Genomic DNA, 14,319 nt, shown 5'->3' on the forward strand with positions numbered 1-14,319 from the left:
TCTTCCTTCGGGGAAGGAGGAAGGAGGACGGACGGGGGCAGCTTTAAAGGGACCGTTAAGGTTTCCGGAAGCAGTCTGCTGGTGGCGCTCACCTGCCGCCTGCTGAGCCTGGGCCGTTTTGTCCCTCTTCCTCCGGGGCCTCTGATTTACGCCAGAGCTTTCTGTCCCCCGCACCCTGCTTCCCACCCCTGGCTCACCAGGCCGCTGTGCTTTTCTTTTAATCGGGTGAAAGACACATCATGTGAAATTTACCATTTTAACCATTTTTAGGTAGACAGGCCCGTGGCAATAGCGTAGGCACACCGTTGTGCCACCACCACTGACCTCCATCCACAGAACCTTCTATCTTCCCAAACACAAACCCTTATACGCTGCTCCCCAGCACCCACCTTCTACTTCCTGTCCCTGTGGCTTTGACCCCCTAGGATCTCCTGAGTGGAACTGCATCCTGGGGGGGGGGGGGGAGCGAGAACACAGTGTGGTGCCGAGGTGTGCACCTGGGACCGTGCTGCCTCCTCACGTGGTCCACAGGCTCCCTTGCTGTGGCTCCCAGGTCTTGCGGGGGGGGGGGGGGGGGGGCGGGGGAGGTGTGGAGGGAGGTCCAGCCCACCCGCGTAGGAGACCGGTAGCGCAAGGGAGGCCTGCTGCTGCTTGGTCTGTGGGAACCAACCAAGGCCGGTTGCCCCTCTGGGCTCCCGTCTTTGACATGTCCAAGTAGGGTCTGGCCCTGTTTCGGGCCTGGGGATGCCCAACCATTGGGGCAGCCTGGGCTCCTGTCCCCCCACAACCCACAGCTAGGGGGAGACAGACATGAGATCAAGCCCTCAGATGTGGGGGGCCAGACGAACCCCCCCTCTCCGGAGGGGCTGCAGACGACCCCACGCCAATCGCTGGAACCTGGACATACGGCACCTAACGTGGCCAAGGGGCTTTGCAGATGAGATTCAGTTCGGGACCCGGAGACGGAGAATTCCCTGGGGTTACCCGGGTGGGCCCAGTGCCACCACCAGGGTCCTCGCGGGGGAGCGGGGAGGCGGGGGAGCCAGAGACCGGCAGACTACACGGCCGGCTTTGGAGACGAAGCGGCCCTCATCCCAAGGGGTGCAGTGGCCTCTAGAAGCCGAAAAGGCAGGAAATGGATTACTCCCCCTGGAGCGCCCAGAAGGAGCCAGCCCCGTCCACACCTGCATCGTAGCCCAGCGAGACTCGTGTTGATCTGTGGTGCAGTCAACGTGGGTTGCATCAAGCCCCTCAGTCTGTGGTCGCTGGTCACAGTGGACACGCGACTGCTACAAACTCCCGAGGCCGTGGTTGTTAGCTGGGATGACCGTCCCCAGGGGGCAGACACCCGGCAGCACCTGGAGATGCCTGTGGCTGTCGGGACTGAGGAGACAGGGTCTGCGGGTATTTGAGGGGGGGAGGGGGGTGCTGCTCGACACCTACGGTGCCCAGGCTGGTCCCAAGCACATGAGATGCTGAGCTGGGGAGACGCGGCCCCGAAGCGGTAAGTGCCATGATGGGACACCCACAGGGCGGTCACGAGGCCCAGACTCCGCCCAGGGGTGGGAAGGAGGGATCAGGGCAGACTTCCCGGAGGAGGCGGAGGCCGAGCTGTATGTGGGCAGGATGAGTAGGAGTCCGGAGGAAGGGTGGCAGGAGGGCTGTGGTGAAAACCAGCTGTGTTGTAGGAAACGGCCCTTTGAGGAGTCTGGGCTCAAGGGGAGGGCAGCAGGGAGCCATAGAAGGTTTCTGAGTGGGGCAGTGACCCGATCTTGGGACGTTGGGAAACAGATTGAAGGGGCAGGTGGGAAGACCAGGGAGGTGGTCTTGGCACTGGTGGCAGATACAAGGGGACAGAGGAGTTTGGGTCTGGCTGCACGAGGGGATGGCGGAGTCACGAACGGCGCCCCAGTCTGCAGGCTGGTGGCCGGGTCCGTGTGAGCAGGGGGCCAGCAGCCGGCTGACCCCTGGCCCAGGCTGTGGGTGCACACCAGAGCTTGTTTCGGGGGACGCCCCCCATCGTGCCCCCGAACACAAGAGCCATCCGGGCAAGCAGGGAAAGCTGGCGGGGGGCCAACAGGGTAGACGGAAACCTCAGGCTTGGGGAACCTCGTGGGCCATCCCCCCGGGGCTGCTGGGAGCCTGGGGGGCCTCGAGCAGCCGGAGCGGCGCCCTGGGGGTATCGGATCTCCTCCGTCAGGTGGCCCAGCCCCGCTTGCTCTGCGCTCTCTTAACAGGTGCATCCGCCTCAGCCCGTTTCCTCAGCTGCCCTGGGCCTGGCTGTGCGCAGCCGCGGGGGTGGCCGGGTGCTTCCCCAAGCCCTTCCTGCCCACCCCGGCCGCCCCAGGCCACCTCCGCCTTTTCGGAGCCCCCGCTTCACGGCCCCCTCCCCACCTGACACAGGTGCGTCCCGCAGGGACGGCAGTCGCTCCCGTGACCAGCCCTACTGATGCCAGCCGGCAGAGACGCTGCCCAAAGCCCAGAACTCGATGGACCTGCGGGACTCAGCTGCCTGGATGGAGGTGAGGGGCCCCGGAAGGGCCGAGCACGTTCCCAGGGTGGCTCATTAACGACCTGCCTCCAAAGGCTGGTTTCCCTTCCTATGTGCTCCGCTGGGAGTTATTCAAGAGCAGGGCAGGGTGGCCCTGGCAGGCCTCTCTCCCTCCAGGTCTGCCTCTCCTTGGGAAACGGTGGTGATGGTAACGGGAGGGTCGTGAGGACGCAAGGAGCCTCACGTGACACGTGCTACAGCCCTAGCTTCGCGTGCCCTGAGCACAAACCCTCCGGTTTTCAAAGGCCTTTTTTTTTTTTTAAGTTTATTTTGAGAGAGTAGGGGAGGGGCAGAGACAGAGAGACGGAGAGACAAAGAGAGAGAGTGAGCATCCCAAGCAGGCTCCACCCTCTGTCAGCGCAGAGCCCGACGTGGGGCTTGAACTCACGAACCACGAAATCGTGACCTGAGCTGAAATCAAGAGTTGGACGCTTAACCGACGGCGTCACCCAGGCGCCCCACAAACCCTCCAGTTTTCAAAGGCCCAGGATTGGGTCATGGGAGTGAGGCAACTGGAAATCCTGTGCCCAGGGGAGGGCGTAAGCTAACTACCTACTACCTGGGCTCCAGGCGGAAGGAGCAGGGCTTGGACCCGGCCAAGCACGCGGGTTTCTCCATCTGTACGATGGGCCCCCCATCTGCTTCCTTCCCTGTAGAAGGGCTCCGTGGATGGGGGGGTCAGGCTAGGGTGCGTTACCGGGCTCACCTCTGAACCTGGGCTTGCTCCCTCCTGGGAGGTCCCAAGGATCAGGGATGTTCCCCGGCCCCACTCGTCCTGCCCTTGCCCTAGACTTGCTCCTACCCCTGCCACGGCCCAGGCAGGATGGGAGGGGCCCACCTACACTGTTCCTGGAAAGCAGAGTGGCAGGTCACTTTGGGCTCTCCCTCCCCAAACGCAGCAGGCCAGGCCACCCATCCCCTGCCACACTCCTCCCCACACCTCCCGTGGACCTGCGCCAGCTTCTCATCCCCGAAGGGCCTGCAAAACGCCGTGGCTTCTGGTCTCTGCTTTCCTCACGTGTAACCGCCGTCCTCTCCTTGCTCATGGGCCTAGGGGAGCCCGACCACTAGACCAAGCAACAGAACTCCCACAACTCTCAGGCACGGGGGATCCCATCCCAGCTCAGGGCACCATTACCCAGGCCTGGTCTCCGCTCCTGGAGTAGCAGCCCGGGCCAGTCTCTGCCTCCCACCCAAGCCCACGGCCTATTGCCCGTCTGGGGCACAGGTTTCCTCCTGCTGCCATCATGGTGGGATGCCCTCGGGGCCGGGAGTATTTTCAGGGTCTGCCCTCTTGTCCCGCCGGGTGGGGAAGAACACTCAGGTCACCAGGCAGCTGATCCAGGGCAGAAAGGCTTCCCAGGGGAGCAGGGGACGCTGGGAAGGCAGGACCTCTGTGGGCCGGGGAGCCCCCCTCCACTGCAATGACCGTGAAGCCTGCGGTCCCCAGGAATCCCCAGACCGTGGAGGATTGAGGGTGGAAAGCAGGCAAGGGAGGGCCAGGACTAGACTAGACACGGGTGACCAGTGAGCTGAGCCAGTCGGAGATTGGGCGGCCACACGAGCTCCCGGCCACGGAGACAGATGAATTCTGCTCACTCTGCCGAGTCCCCACCTCCAGACCGCCCCACCAGGGGCTCAGCCCTCCGCAAACTGAGACGCCCGACCTGGGCGGGCCATCAGCACTTGCTCATTCCTGGGCCCGGAGCACTGCCTACAGAGCACCAGGGCCAAGCGTCGGCTCTCAACCCCCACACCGGGCTGGGGACTCAGCGGGCAGGGCCCAGACAGCAAAGGGGTGAACCAATGCCTGTGGTCAAAGGTAAGCTCTGACGAGCCGCTAGGCACCAGAAGCCCAGGTCTCTGCGCTCTGGCACCAGCCGGGCCACCCCAAGCCCCTAGGGCAAGCACACGGGTCGGGAACACTTCCAAAGTCCTTTATTGGGCCAGCAAGGCTGAGAGCTGCCCTTGGCGTGGGGTCTCAGTCCCAGTCTGGAGTCTCCAGCTCTATGGCATCCCTGCCCCTGTTCCTGGCTGGGGCAGGTGGCCTCCTCTGACAGGCTACTTGATTCGCTCCTTCAGGTAGTCCCAGCCCTCCCTGGAGTACTCGCAAGCCTTGGAGGGGGCCGCCGACAGAGCCGACATCACCTTAATGATGCCTGTGGGGAGGGAGGGCCCAGTGCCTTCAGCCACAGGGCTCAACCACCGCTTCCCCGCTCCCCCCGGAAACCCTAGCTCCGCGAGGCTTTGAGAGGCCCCAGTTCCAGCCTGGTCAGTTCCACACGGGGAAACTGAGGCAGAGATGGGGCAGGGCCTCGCCTTGTCTGAAGTCACACGGTGAGCTCCAAAGTGACCTGTCTTCAACGGAGGCTCTATCTTGCTCCCACCCCCCTGAAATCTCCACCCCTTGTCCTCTCTTAGATCTGCAGGGGGTGCACAGAGCAGGAAGGAGAACGATGGAGAGGAATGGCCAGGAAATGGGGGCAGGGGGTGCTGACTGGGGTATCAGGGGCCGCCACCCCCAAGCCCAGGGACCGGGGCCTACCTGAATTCCAGGAGTCGCGGATGTGAAAGTTAAACTTTGGAGGGGCTGGGAGCTGGGAAGAGAGGGGAGAAGGGGCAGGTGAAAAGGGGAGGGCCCAGGAGCCCCAGCCCCCTCCGGAGGCAGCGGAAAGCAGCACAAAGCCCACTGCAGAGAACACCACGCAGGGCTGGAGGGACCAGGGACCAAAAGCCACCCCAGAACTGACACCACCACCCCCCCCACGGCCCCCACCCCCAGGCCTTAGCCTCACTCCCAGTCCCAGGGTACCTGGGGTATCTTCAGACCTGTCTGCTCACACACGTACTGGCTGAACTGGTACAGGGCTGGGGGGACTACCTCCTCTGCCTTCTGAAGGACAGCCTGGCTCTTGTCACTTGGCCCCAGCAGCTCCTGGTCATACACCAGGTAGACGGCACCCCCGGCCACACTGCCCTTGATGAGGAACCTGCAGGCAGAGAAGGGAAGGACAGCAGCTCAGTAGCTCATGGGACGCCAGTGGCCACCCTCAGGGCTCCAGGCCCACTTTGGGGAGGAGTTGGACTCCCGGGGCTGCCACAGTCCTCAGAGCGCCACACCTGAAGCCAGGCAGCGGAAGGCACTTTGGAAGCGCAGAGGCTTGCCTGACGCCTACTACGCCCATTGAGTGTTGTACTCAATTTACCCTGCAAAGCGGAGCTACTCGGCCCCGTTTACCTGGGAAACTAAGTCCCGGAGGCGGACCGTGGGTCACGCGTGATCCCGCACAGAGCAGGGAATAGTGAAGACTTAAGACCCCTGACTTTGTGTCTTCCAGCCCCGGGTCTTCCAGCCCCGGGAGGCACGACCCGAGCGCAACCCTCGAGGGCCTTCCAAGGGACCCCGGTCACTTCTTGTGTGTCATACGTCGCTCTGGGCGCGCGTTAACTTCCTGAAACAGCGCGTGCGGCATTCCCACCTTACAGAGGAGGCAACTGAGGCTCCGAGGGGTCTCGGACACAGACAATCAGGAGGCAAGGGTTCGCTGGGACGCGGGAAGGAGGCGACAGGAGATCTCGGGAAGCCCCTCCCCGCCTGAACCTCAGTTTCCCCATCTGGGCGATGGGGGGGACCTGACACCACGGAATTCGAAGATCCAGTCGGGAGCAAACCGGAGGGGGTGCCCACAGGCGGGGACTGTTTCGGGGGCTCCGAGCCCGCCCGGCGGCCCCACGCACCTCATCAGCGACCACACTCGGGGCACCATGGTCCCTCGGCTCCGCGCGCAAGGACACTCGACTCACTCGCCGCTTCCGGTGGCGGCGCCGCAGAGGCCTCTGGGAAACGTAGTCACCCTAGTCGGCCGCAAAGGCCTCCGGGAGTCGAAGTCGCTCGAAGGCTCGGAGACTCCGGAGAGGGACGGCGGCCCTACTGCGAAAGGATTCAGAGAAGTGTGATCTTCAGAGCCCGGGAGCCGCAAAGCTGCCTGGGAAATGGAGTCAGCAGGGCCCCGTGAGGCGCCGGATGGCTCGCCTGGCCGCAAAGACTCCTGGGAAATGTAGTCCCGCCTGGCACGGTCCCGGGGGCGTGAGGGGGAAACAGGTGTCCGGCGTCTAGAATGAGGCCGGAGCGTGACCCAAGAAGATGTCGGAGCCCGGCAGATCCACCCGCGCCCGCGCGGGGGCATAAGGGCCCAGGCCCAGGAAGAGTGTGCCAGTGAGATGGTCGTCACGGCAACGAGAGGTCGGAATTGTGTGAGGGAAGCTGGCCCTCGGCCACGTGATCTGGGTCGGGGGTGGGGCTTTCGTCCAGGGGGCGGGACCAGGACCACGACTGGGAGGGGGCTAGCCTGGCCCTTGGCCGTTGCCCGGCAACGCCCGGGCGCTAAGTCTCCGTGTCCAGGCCCCTCCCCCTGAGGAGGTGGGCTCGGTGTCACGTGACTCGGGCCCTACGGGAGGGGGAGTGGTCGGGGGCCCGGCCGGACGCGACCACTTAGGGAGGTCCGAGGGGCGCGCGCCTCGTTCCCTGGCCCAGACCCCAGCCCCTCTGCACCGCGGGGAGAAACTGAGGCCCGAGTGGGTAAGTGCGAGGTTGGGAGCGCGCAACACGGCCCACGTCCTTGTTGTCCAGAGGGGAAACTGAGGCCCAGGGAGGTCAGGGGACCAGTACGTTCTGCGATCGTCTGGTTCCCCCTATTCGTCCCCCATCGCAGGCCGACTGCTTCATGCATCCATCCATCCATCCATCCATCCATCCATCCATCCGCCCAGCCGGCCATTCATCCACCCGACCCCACCTCCCCCTGCGTGGCTGCTGTGGTCAGGGCCAGGGTCGGAAGAGGGTCAGGTTAAGGGTCAGGTTGAGGCGCTTCATAGCCTTTCCCTGGAAGTGCGGAGAGGTGGGGTGGCTGCCGCGACTGGGGAAGGGCGAGGAGTTCACTTTTCTGAGAACTGAGGGAGGTTCATAGACGGGAATGGTGGAAGAGGAGAATGGACAGGCGGGCCAGGGCCCGACCCGCTGGGCATTGTGGGCTGAGGTTAAGATCTTGGTCTCTATGGGGTCAGTGGTGAGCCCTAGGAGGGTTTGGAGCCGGAAGGGGAACATCAGACTTCTTTGGACAAAGATCCCTTTGGCTGCCTGAAGGGGGGGAGGGGGGGAGGGAGGGCGTATGAAGATGGGGGAGCCCGGGGCGGGGGGCAGCTGCAACTTTGGGGTGGGGGCAAAGGACTGATGGCTGGATCTAGTGAAGATCTGAGGACACCCCAACCCCACCATTTCTCAGTTCTGGAAGTCCCCTCTCTTGTCCTCCTGAGTTTGAAGGATTGAAACCCCAAGATGGGATGGACCTGTGCCTTTCCCCGGGGGGAAATGCATGACCCTCCCCCCCCCCAAACGTTAAACACTTGGCCTGTTTCTTTTTCACCTTTTCCCTGGAACGAGTAAATTCACTCCCACAGCTGACGTCACATCTTAACCCTGATGGCATAGGTTCTTGTGTCTCCAACCCGGGCCTAAGACTCCTTCTGGATGTCCCTTGGCAGAGTCATGTTTCTGCGCTCCCCCAGCTCCTACCCGCAATGTTCCTCCTGTCACTCAGTGTCCATCTGGTGCCTGTTGAGTACCTGCTGAGTGTCTGGCACAGTTTGGGGCATTGAGGACCCAAGAGTGAACAAAGCAGAAACAGCTTTCTGTTTCTTTCCTGCCTCATGGAGCACGACAGTCTAGGGGGAGATCAGTTTTGCTCTGACTTTAAAGAAGCGGGAGAGCAACTCGTTGGGTTATATTTGGGGAGAGCATTCGGGGCAGAGGGCACAGCCAGTGCAAAGGCCCTCAGGCAGGATGGAGACTGGCTGGTTCCGAGGAACAGTGAGGAGGCAGGTGTGGCAACCGGCAGCGGCAGCGTGAGCAAGAGGCCTGGATATCGAGCAGGGCGAGGCAAGATGTGATTTGGCCGCTGGGGGGAGGGTGAAAGCCCAGAAGAGGCGAGGGGATTGGAGCAGGGGAGCCGTGTAGCCTGGTGACCTGGACAGGTGCGGCTGTCAGCCAGGCCTGTGCCCGCCACCCTCTCTCCCGCCGCAGCCCCTGCAGCCCCGGGGAGGGCCATGAAGGTACTGCTCTTCACCGGGCTGGGAGCCCTGTTCTTCTCGTATTACTGGGATGACAACTTTGACCCTGGTGAGTGCCTGGTGGGGGAGGGAGGAATCTGGCCAGCTGTCCGGTGCACCCCCAGGGTTGACCACCCCCCCACACTGCCAGCCAGCCTCCAGGGAGCCCGCGTGCTGCTGACAGGGGCCAGTGCGGGCGTCGGGGAGGAACTGGCATATCACTACGCCCGCCTGGGCTCCCACCTGGTGCTCACTGCCCACACGGAGGCCCTCCTGCAGAAGGTGAGACATCCCATTTCCCGTTTGATGGCCGGGTGCGCGTGGCTGGAAAGCGGGGCCCGGGCTTACTGAAATCCTTGCAACGGTCCAGGCTTCCTGTGTGACCTGAGGCCAGTTGTTTAACCGCTGTGCCTCAGTTTCCTCATTTGCAAACCGGAGACAATAAAAGTCCCTTCTCGTGGGTTATGGTGTTGGGTTGGTACAGTGAAACAGCGGGGGTAAAACCGGGAGGGTGCCTCAGTCAGTGGGCGGATGGGTAGTGTCCACAGCCCGTGCTGAGTATTGCGAATGAATGATGGTGGATGTTGAAGCTCGGGGTAGGGGAGGGGGCTTTAGGCTGGGGCCCCAGTGGCCTAGTAGGTGGCGGGGGGTGGGTGGGGGCCGGCTGGGGTGGACGGGCCCACGGGCAGCTCTGGCCCCCCCAGGTGGTAGGGAACTGCCGGAAGCTGGGCGCTCCCAAGGTCTTCTACATCGCTGCGGACATGGCCTCCCCTGAGGTGCCCGAGCGCGTGGTGCAGTTCGCGCTGGACAAGCTGGGTGAGGGGCGGGGCCTTCGGGGCAAGACCCGAATGGGGTGGGGCCGTGGTAGTCGGTGGGTGGAGGTTTACGGGGTCCGGGGCGTGGCCAGGGGCTGGAACTCTGGACCGGGCCTTATTGGATCAGGGACGAAGCCTGGCAGGATGCAGGGAGGAGGGCCCGGTCTCTTTGCTATTAGGCGGGGCGCCACCCGGGGCCGAATTCACTGGGTCGGCGCTCTGGCCGAGGCGTCGCTAGTTCAAGGCGACGGCGCTAGGGGCGGGGTCTCTTCGGGCCCAGGGGCGGAGCCTCAAGGACTAGCTCCTTGCTGATGGGCCTCTCCGGGCCAGGAGGACTGGACTACCTCGTGCTGAACCACCTCGGCGCCACCCCGGCAGGCTCGCGGTCCAGGAGCGTCCAGGCCACTCGCTGGCTCATGCAGGTGCTCCGCCCCTCCGCGGCCAGCGCCCCGTCCCTCCAATCCCCAGACCCCACCCCCTCCTAAATCCCCACCGCAGGCCCTCCCCCCCGCCCGAGGCCCCACCCACGCCTCAAAGCCCCGCCCCTTCCGGGCTCGAGTTTCTCCGCGGCTCGGTGACTCGCCGTCGCCACCTCCAGGTGAACTTTTTGAGTTACGTGCAGCTGACTTCGTTGGCGCTGCCCAGCCTGACGGACAGCAAAGGCTCTCTGGTGGTCGTGTCCTCGCTGCTCGGTGCGTGCACGCGGGGCGGAGAGTCGGGAGGCCACAGGGCTCGATGCGGCCGAGCCCCAGGGCAGGAAGGCCCCCTGGAGGAGGGGGAGCGGCGGTGGTCACTCAGCTGCTGCCCTCCCGCCCTCCTAGGCCAGGTGCCCACATCCTTCTCCCGCCCGTACTCGGCAGCCAAGTTCGCTCTGGACGGCTTCTTCGGCTCTCTGCGGCGGGAGCTAGACGTGCAGGACGTGAACGTGGCCATCACCATGTGTGTCCTGGGCCTCCGGGATCGCGCCTCCCCCGCCGAGGGAGTCAGGTGAGGCCCGGGGCCATCAGGGGCAGGGGCAGTGAGGGGCCGCCCAGCCGCAGTTTCCACCGCACCCTCCTGTCCCCAGGGGCGTCACGAGGGCCAAGGCGGCCCCAGGGCCCAAGGCGGCCCTGGCCGTGATCCGCGGCGGCGCCACACGCGCCCCCGGCGTCTTCTACCCATGGCGCTTCCACCTGCTCTGTCTGCTCCGGGGATGGCTGCCGCACCCGAGGGCCTGGTTCGTCCGCCAGGAGCTCAACGTCACCGCTGCCGCTGCTGCCTGAGCTGCTGCGGGTGGCACCCCTTCAGCTTCCCAGAGAGGGGAACCCTCTATCCAGCCGTCCCGGAGCCGGGACACGAACCGAGACACCTCGGAGACGGTGGTCGTGGCTCGAGACAGAGCCATCGAGACAGAAAAGGAAAACCGAGAAATACTACCAGCACCTGGAAACACGGTCACCACTCCCGGTGTGCAAGTGCTGATCGTGTGCCAGGCACCCTGTCAGTGACCTGGAAGGCATGACCTCAGCCTTCCGGGCCACCACTGATGACATGGTTGCTGCTTCCATTTTGCAGACGAGAGAACTGAGGCTCAGAGAGGTGATGTGACTTTCGCCACGGCCCTGGCCGTGTGAAACAGGGCACACCACCCCTGAGCCACCCTGGGAACCCTATCCATCTCCCACCTGGATCCTGTGCAGTCCTGATCTCTTCTTTCCACTCAGTTTTGGAGCATTCCCCTACCGTTGCCCCAAGCAAGGGACAACCTTGAAACTGTCCACCTGCTGATGGGTTCTGAGGTGGGGGAGGAGTGAAAGACCGTGTTCTGGGCTGGACCCAGCCTCCTGTTTCATTATAAAAATCCTTCTACCCTTGCACATGTGTGTTCAAATTGCTTGGTCCTTCCAGTTTGCAGGTGGCAGGTGGGTCAAGAGGAATTTGTGTCTGGGGACCAGACTTCTCAACCCTATTTTAGAGGGGAGAAGTGGAGGCCGAGTGAGAGGTAGCCCTTGCCTAGCAAGTCACGGGTGAAAGGAAGGGTACTGACTGGCACAGAGGTTTTATTTGCAGCATGAAGTACAGGGGTTGCGCAGCAATAATGATAATGTGTATCAGGCACTAAGCCCTTGGCATTGCTGATCTCATGGCATCATCACAATCTGAAGCTGGTGTTGCCACTGTTCCCATTTCCATAGGTAAGGGAAGGTGCTTAGAGAGAGGCTGGACGTCCGTGGCAGGAGCTGGGATTCTCTACCTGCACATCACTGATATTTATATCAGTGAAAACGTGACGCCTCCTCTCCCTAAAATGATAAATTAGTGCACTTGCATAAGGAAAAAGCAACTATACAAATAAAAACTGTAGAACAAATACAATGTTACAATAGCTGTTGGCTATGCAGGGCTCTAGAATGAGCAAGGGTTACAAGGGTTAACCCCAAACAGATCAGCCCCAAACTGGGACCATCATTTGGGGATAAGTAGAAGTGAAAGATAAACAGAAAAAAAAAAATTTTTTTTTTTTGTTTCAACCCTGCCTGCTGTCCCCAAACCACCTAAAATTACATCAAATTATATCAAGTGCCATCAGGGGGCACTATACCACATCTTAAGTTCTAAGAATTTAGGATCATATAGATTGAAACCAAAATCTGTTTATGGAAGTTTTATTTTGTGCCAAGTACCATTGTATCTTAAACAGTTTGGAATAGGTACTATTACTGTCCTTTTACAAATGAAGAAATTCACGTGCCGGGTGGTAAAGTTCCTGGCGCAGGGTCAGCAAGCCAGTGGCCAAGGTGGGATTTCAGCCAGGAGCCTGCAAAAGTAGGATTCGGACTCTCAACCCACCGGCCAAGGGAGTCACCGCAGCCACGGCCAAGGCTAGTGCTGGTCCGCTAGTGGAAGCGCGCATGCGCAGGGAGATGGTTCGCGCATGCTCTTGGAGACCGCAGGGCCTCCAGCCGCCAGGGGGAGTGCGCGGCGTTCCTGCCTCTCTGGCTCGCTCGACCCGCGGAAGCTAGATATCCCAGAGTTCCGCGGGCCTACAGCCCTTCCGCCGCGGGAGCCATTGAGGAGCAGCAGGTTAGTCCGGGGCTCGGTGTGTGGGATCTGGTGCCATCCGGCCTCCGGGGCCCCGGGGCGGCTCAGGGCTGCGCCTGGGTGCGGCGAGCGAGCCCCGGGGAGCCGGGACGCGGGGTTCCGGGCGGCGGGGACCGAGCCCGCACTCATCTCTTCCCCTCCCCATCCGCGTCTGCAGCCATGGCTCTGCGCTACCCTATGGCCGTGGGCCTCAACAAGGGCCACAAGGTAACCAAGAACGTGAGCAAGCCGAGGCACAGCCGCCGCCGCGGGGTGAGTGCGGGTGCGCGCGTCGGGGGGAGCCTCTTGGGGGGAGGCGGGTAGGGCCCCGGCGACGGTGGTGGGGCGCAGGCGGGGACTCGTGGGCGGCGTGGGGGGTGTGAGACTCGCCCGAGCAGCGAGTGGAGAGACCCGTGCGAATCGCCTGCGTGAGGAGCGCCCACCTGGGCCGCACACCTGGATGCGCCCCGCGCGGGTGTTTGCCGGGCGCACGGGGCCTGGGTCGAGGGGTCGAGGCTGGAATGTGGAAGGAAAGCGGAGGCCCTGTTAGGCTTGTGATCTCCGCTGCACCGGGTTTAAGGGCTCCGTCGTTAAGCGGCGACTCCATGGTGCCCAGCTGCGCCCCCTGGGAGAGGTTTCCGGGCGCAGGCAACAGCCTAGGTCAAGGCCGGGCGGGAGGGCCCTGTCGAGAAGGCTGGGACTCGGGGGTGCGGGTGAGGAGGAGTCACGCTACCGTCGTGACGCTCAGCGCCCCGGGTGGCGTGGGCTCCGAGCGCCTCGCGCTGACGGCCGTCCCCCCCCCCCCCCCCAACCCCCAGCGCCTCACCAAGCACACCAAGTTCGTGCGGGACATGATCCGAGAGGTGTGTGGCTTTGCCCCCTACGAGCGGCGAGCCATGGAGCTGCTCAAAGTCTCCAAGGACAAGCGCGCGCTCAAGTTCATCAAGAAAAGGGTAGGTGGATGGGGCGCCTGGGGGGCTCAGTCGGTTAAGCGGGGGCTTCGGGTCGTGATCTCACGGTTAGGGGGTGCAAGCTCCGCGACACCTCCGGCTCTGCGCTGACAGCTCGGAGCCTGTGTCAGATTGGAGGGATCTCGCTGGCTCTCTTCCTCTCGAGCCCCTCCCCTGCTTGCGTGCTCCCAAGAATAAACGTGGAAAAAGAAGGTGGTTGGGGTGCCTGGGTGGCTCATTCACTTAAGGGTTGACTCTTGGTTTTGGCTCAGGCCGTGATGTCCAGGCTCCACGGGTTCGAGCCTCACATGGAGCTCTGCACCGGGAGCAGGGAACCTGCCTGGGATTCTCTCTCTTCCCTCTGCCACTCGCACTGTCCTGTCTCAAAATAAGTAAATGTCACGGTCGCCTCGGTGACTCAGTCTGTTAAAACCTCCAGTTTTGGCTCAGGTCATGACCTCCTGGTTGGTGCATTGGAGCCCCACGTGCTGACAGCTCGCAGCCTGGCCAGGATCGTGTCTGCCTCTCTGCCCCTTACCTGCTTGCGCTGTGTCTAAATATTTGAAATGTTTCAAATCTGAGAACCCAGTTTTCCCCTAATGATAGCTTTGAAAAAAAGGTGGGGGGGAGGATAGGTGGACTGTCGGCAGGGCCGGGGCTTGGGGCCCAGACTGACCGCTCCGTCTCTTTTCTCGGCAGGTGGGGACACACATCCGCGCCAAGAGGAAGAGAGAGGAGCTGAGCAACGTCCTGGCGGCCATGCGGAAAGCGGCAGCCAAGAAGGACTGAGCCCCTCCCCTCTGTATGTAATAAAGCCTTTTTGGAACTTGGGGGTCTT

At 62.7% G+C, this 14,319-nt stretch overlaps 3 protein-coding genes across 3 annotated transcripts; 2 read left to right on the top strand and 1 right to left on the bottom strand.

Moving 5' to 3' along the window:
• Positions 1-4,472: 4,472 nt before the first annotated feature.
• Positions 4,473-6,491, bottom strand: MICOS13 (mitochondrial contact site and cristae organizing system subunit 13). Its single transcript, XM_047097133.1, has 4 exons — positions 6,290-6,491; positions 5,364-5,541; positions 5,097-5,148; positions 4,473-4,710 (listed from the first exon to the last, which is right to left on the bottom strand). Exons 1-4 carry the CDS (start codon positions 6,316-6,318, stop codon positions 4,613-4,615), a joined length of 357 nt encoding a protein of 118 aa, XP_046953089.1. The 5' UTR covers positions 6,319-6,491; the 3' UTR covers positions 4,473-4,612.
• A 2,147-nt stretch (positions 6,492-8,638) lies between these two features.
• HSD11B1L (hydroxysteroid 11-beta dehydrogenase 1 like) lies at positions 8,639-11,320 on the top strand. The gene is made up of 7 exons (XM_047097134.1): positions 8,639-8,726; positions 8,808-8,938; positions 9,361-9,472; positions 9,802-9,893; positions 10,070-10,163; positions 10,293-10,458; positions 10,538-11,320. Exons 1-7 carry the CDS (start codon positions 8,654-8,656, stop codon positions 10,731-10,733), a joined length of 864 nt encoding a protein of 287 aa, XP_046953090.1. The 5' UTR covers positions 8,639-8,653; the 3' UTR covers positions 10,734-11,320.
• A 1,155-nt stretch (positions 11,321-12,475) lies between these two features.
• On the top strand, positions 12,476-14,311 carry RPL36 (ribosomal protein L36). Its single transcript, XM_047095798.1, has 4 exons — positions 12,476-12,534; positions 12,710-12,804; positions 13,350-13,484; positions 14,181-14,311. The coding sequence occupies exons 2-4, from the start codon at positions 12,712-12,714 to the stop codon at positions 14,268-14,270; spliced, it is 318 nt and encodes a 105-aa protein (XP_046951754.1). The 5' UTR covers positions 12,476-12,534; positions 12,710-12,711; the 3' UTR covers positions 14,271-14,311.
• The last annotated feature ends 8 nt before the right edge of the window (positions 14,312-14,319 follow it).

Source organism: Lynx rufus, unplaced genomic scaffold (genome assembly GCF_022079265.1).
Source record: "Lynx rufus isolate CCGP_SWC_20201006 ecotype Redwood Valley unplaced genomic scaffold, mLynRuf1.p SCAF_4, whole genome shotgun sequence".
Taxonomy (NCBI): domain Eukaryota; kingdom Metazoa; phylum Chordata; class Mammalia; order Carnivora; family Felidae; genus Lynx; species Lynx rufus.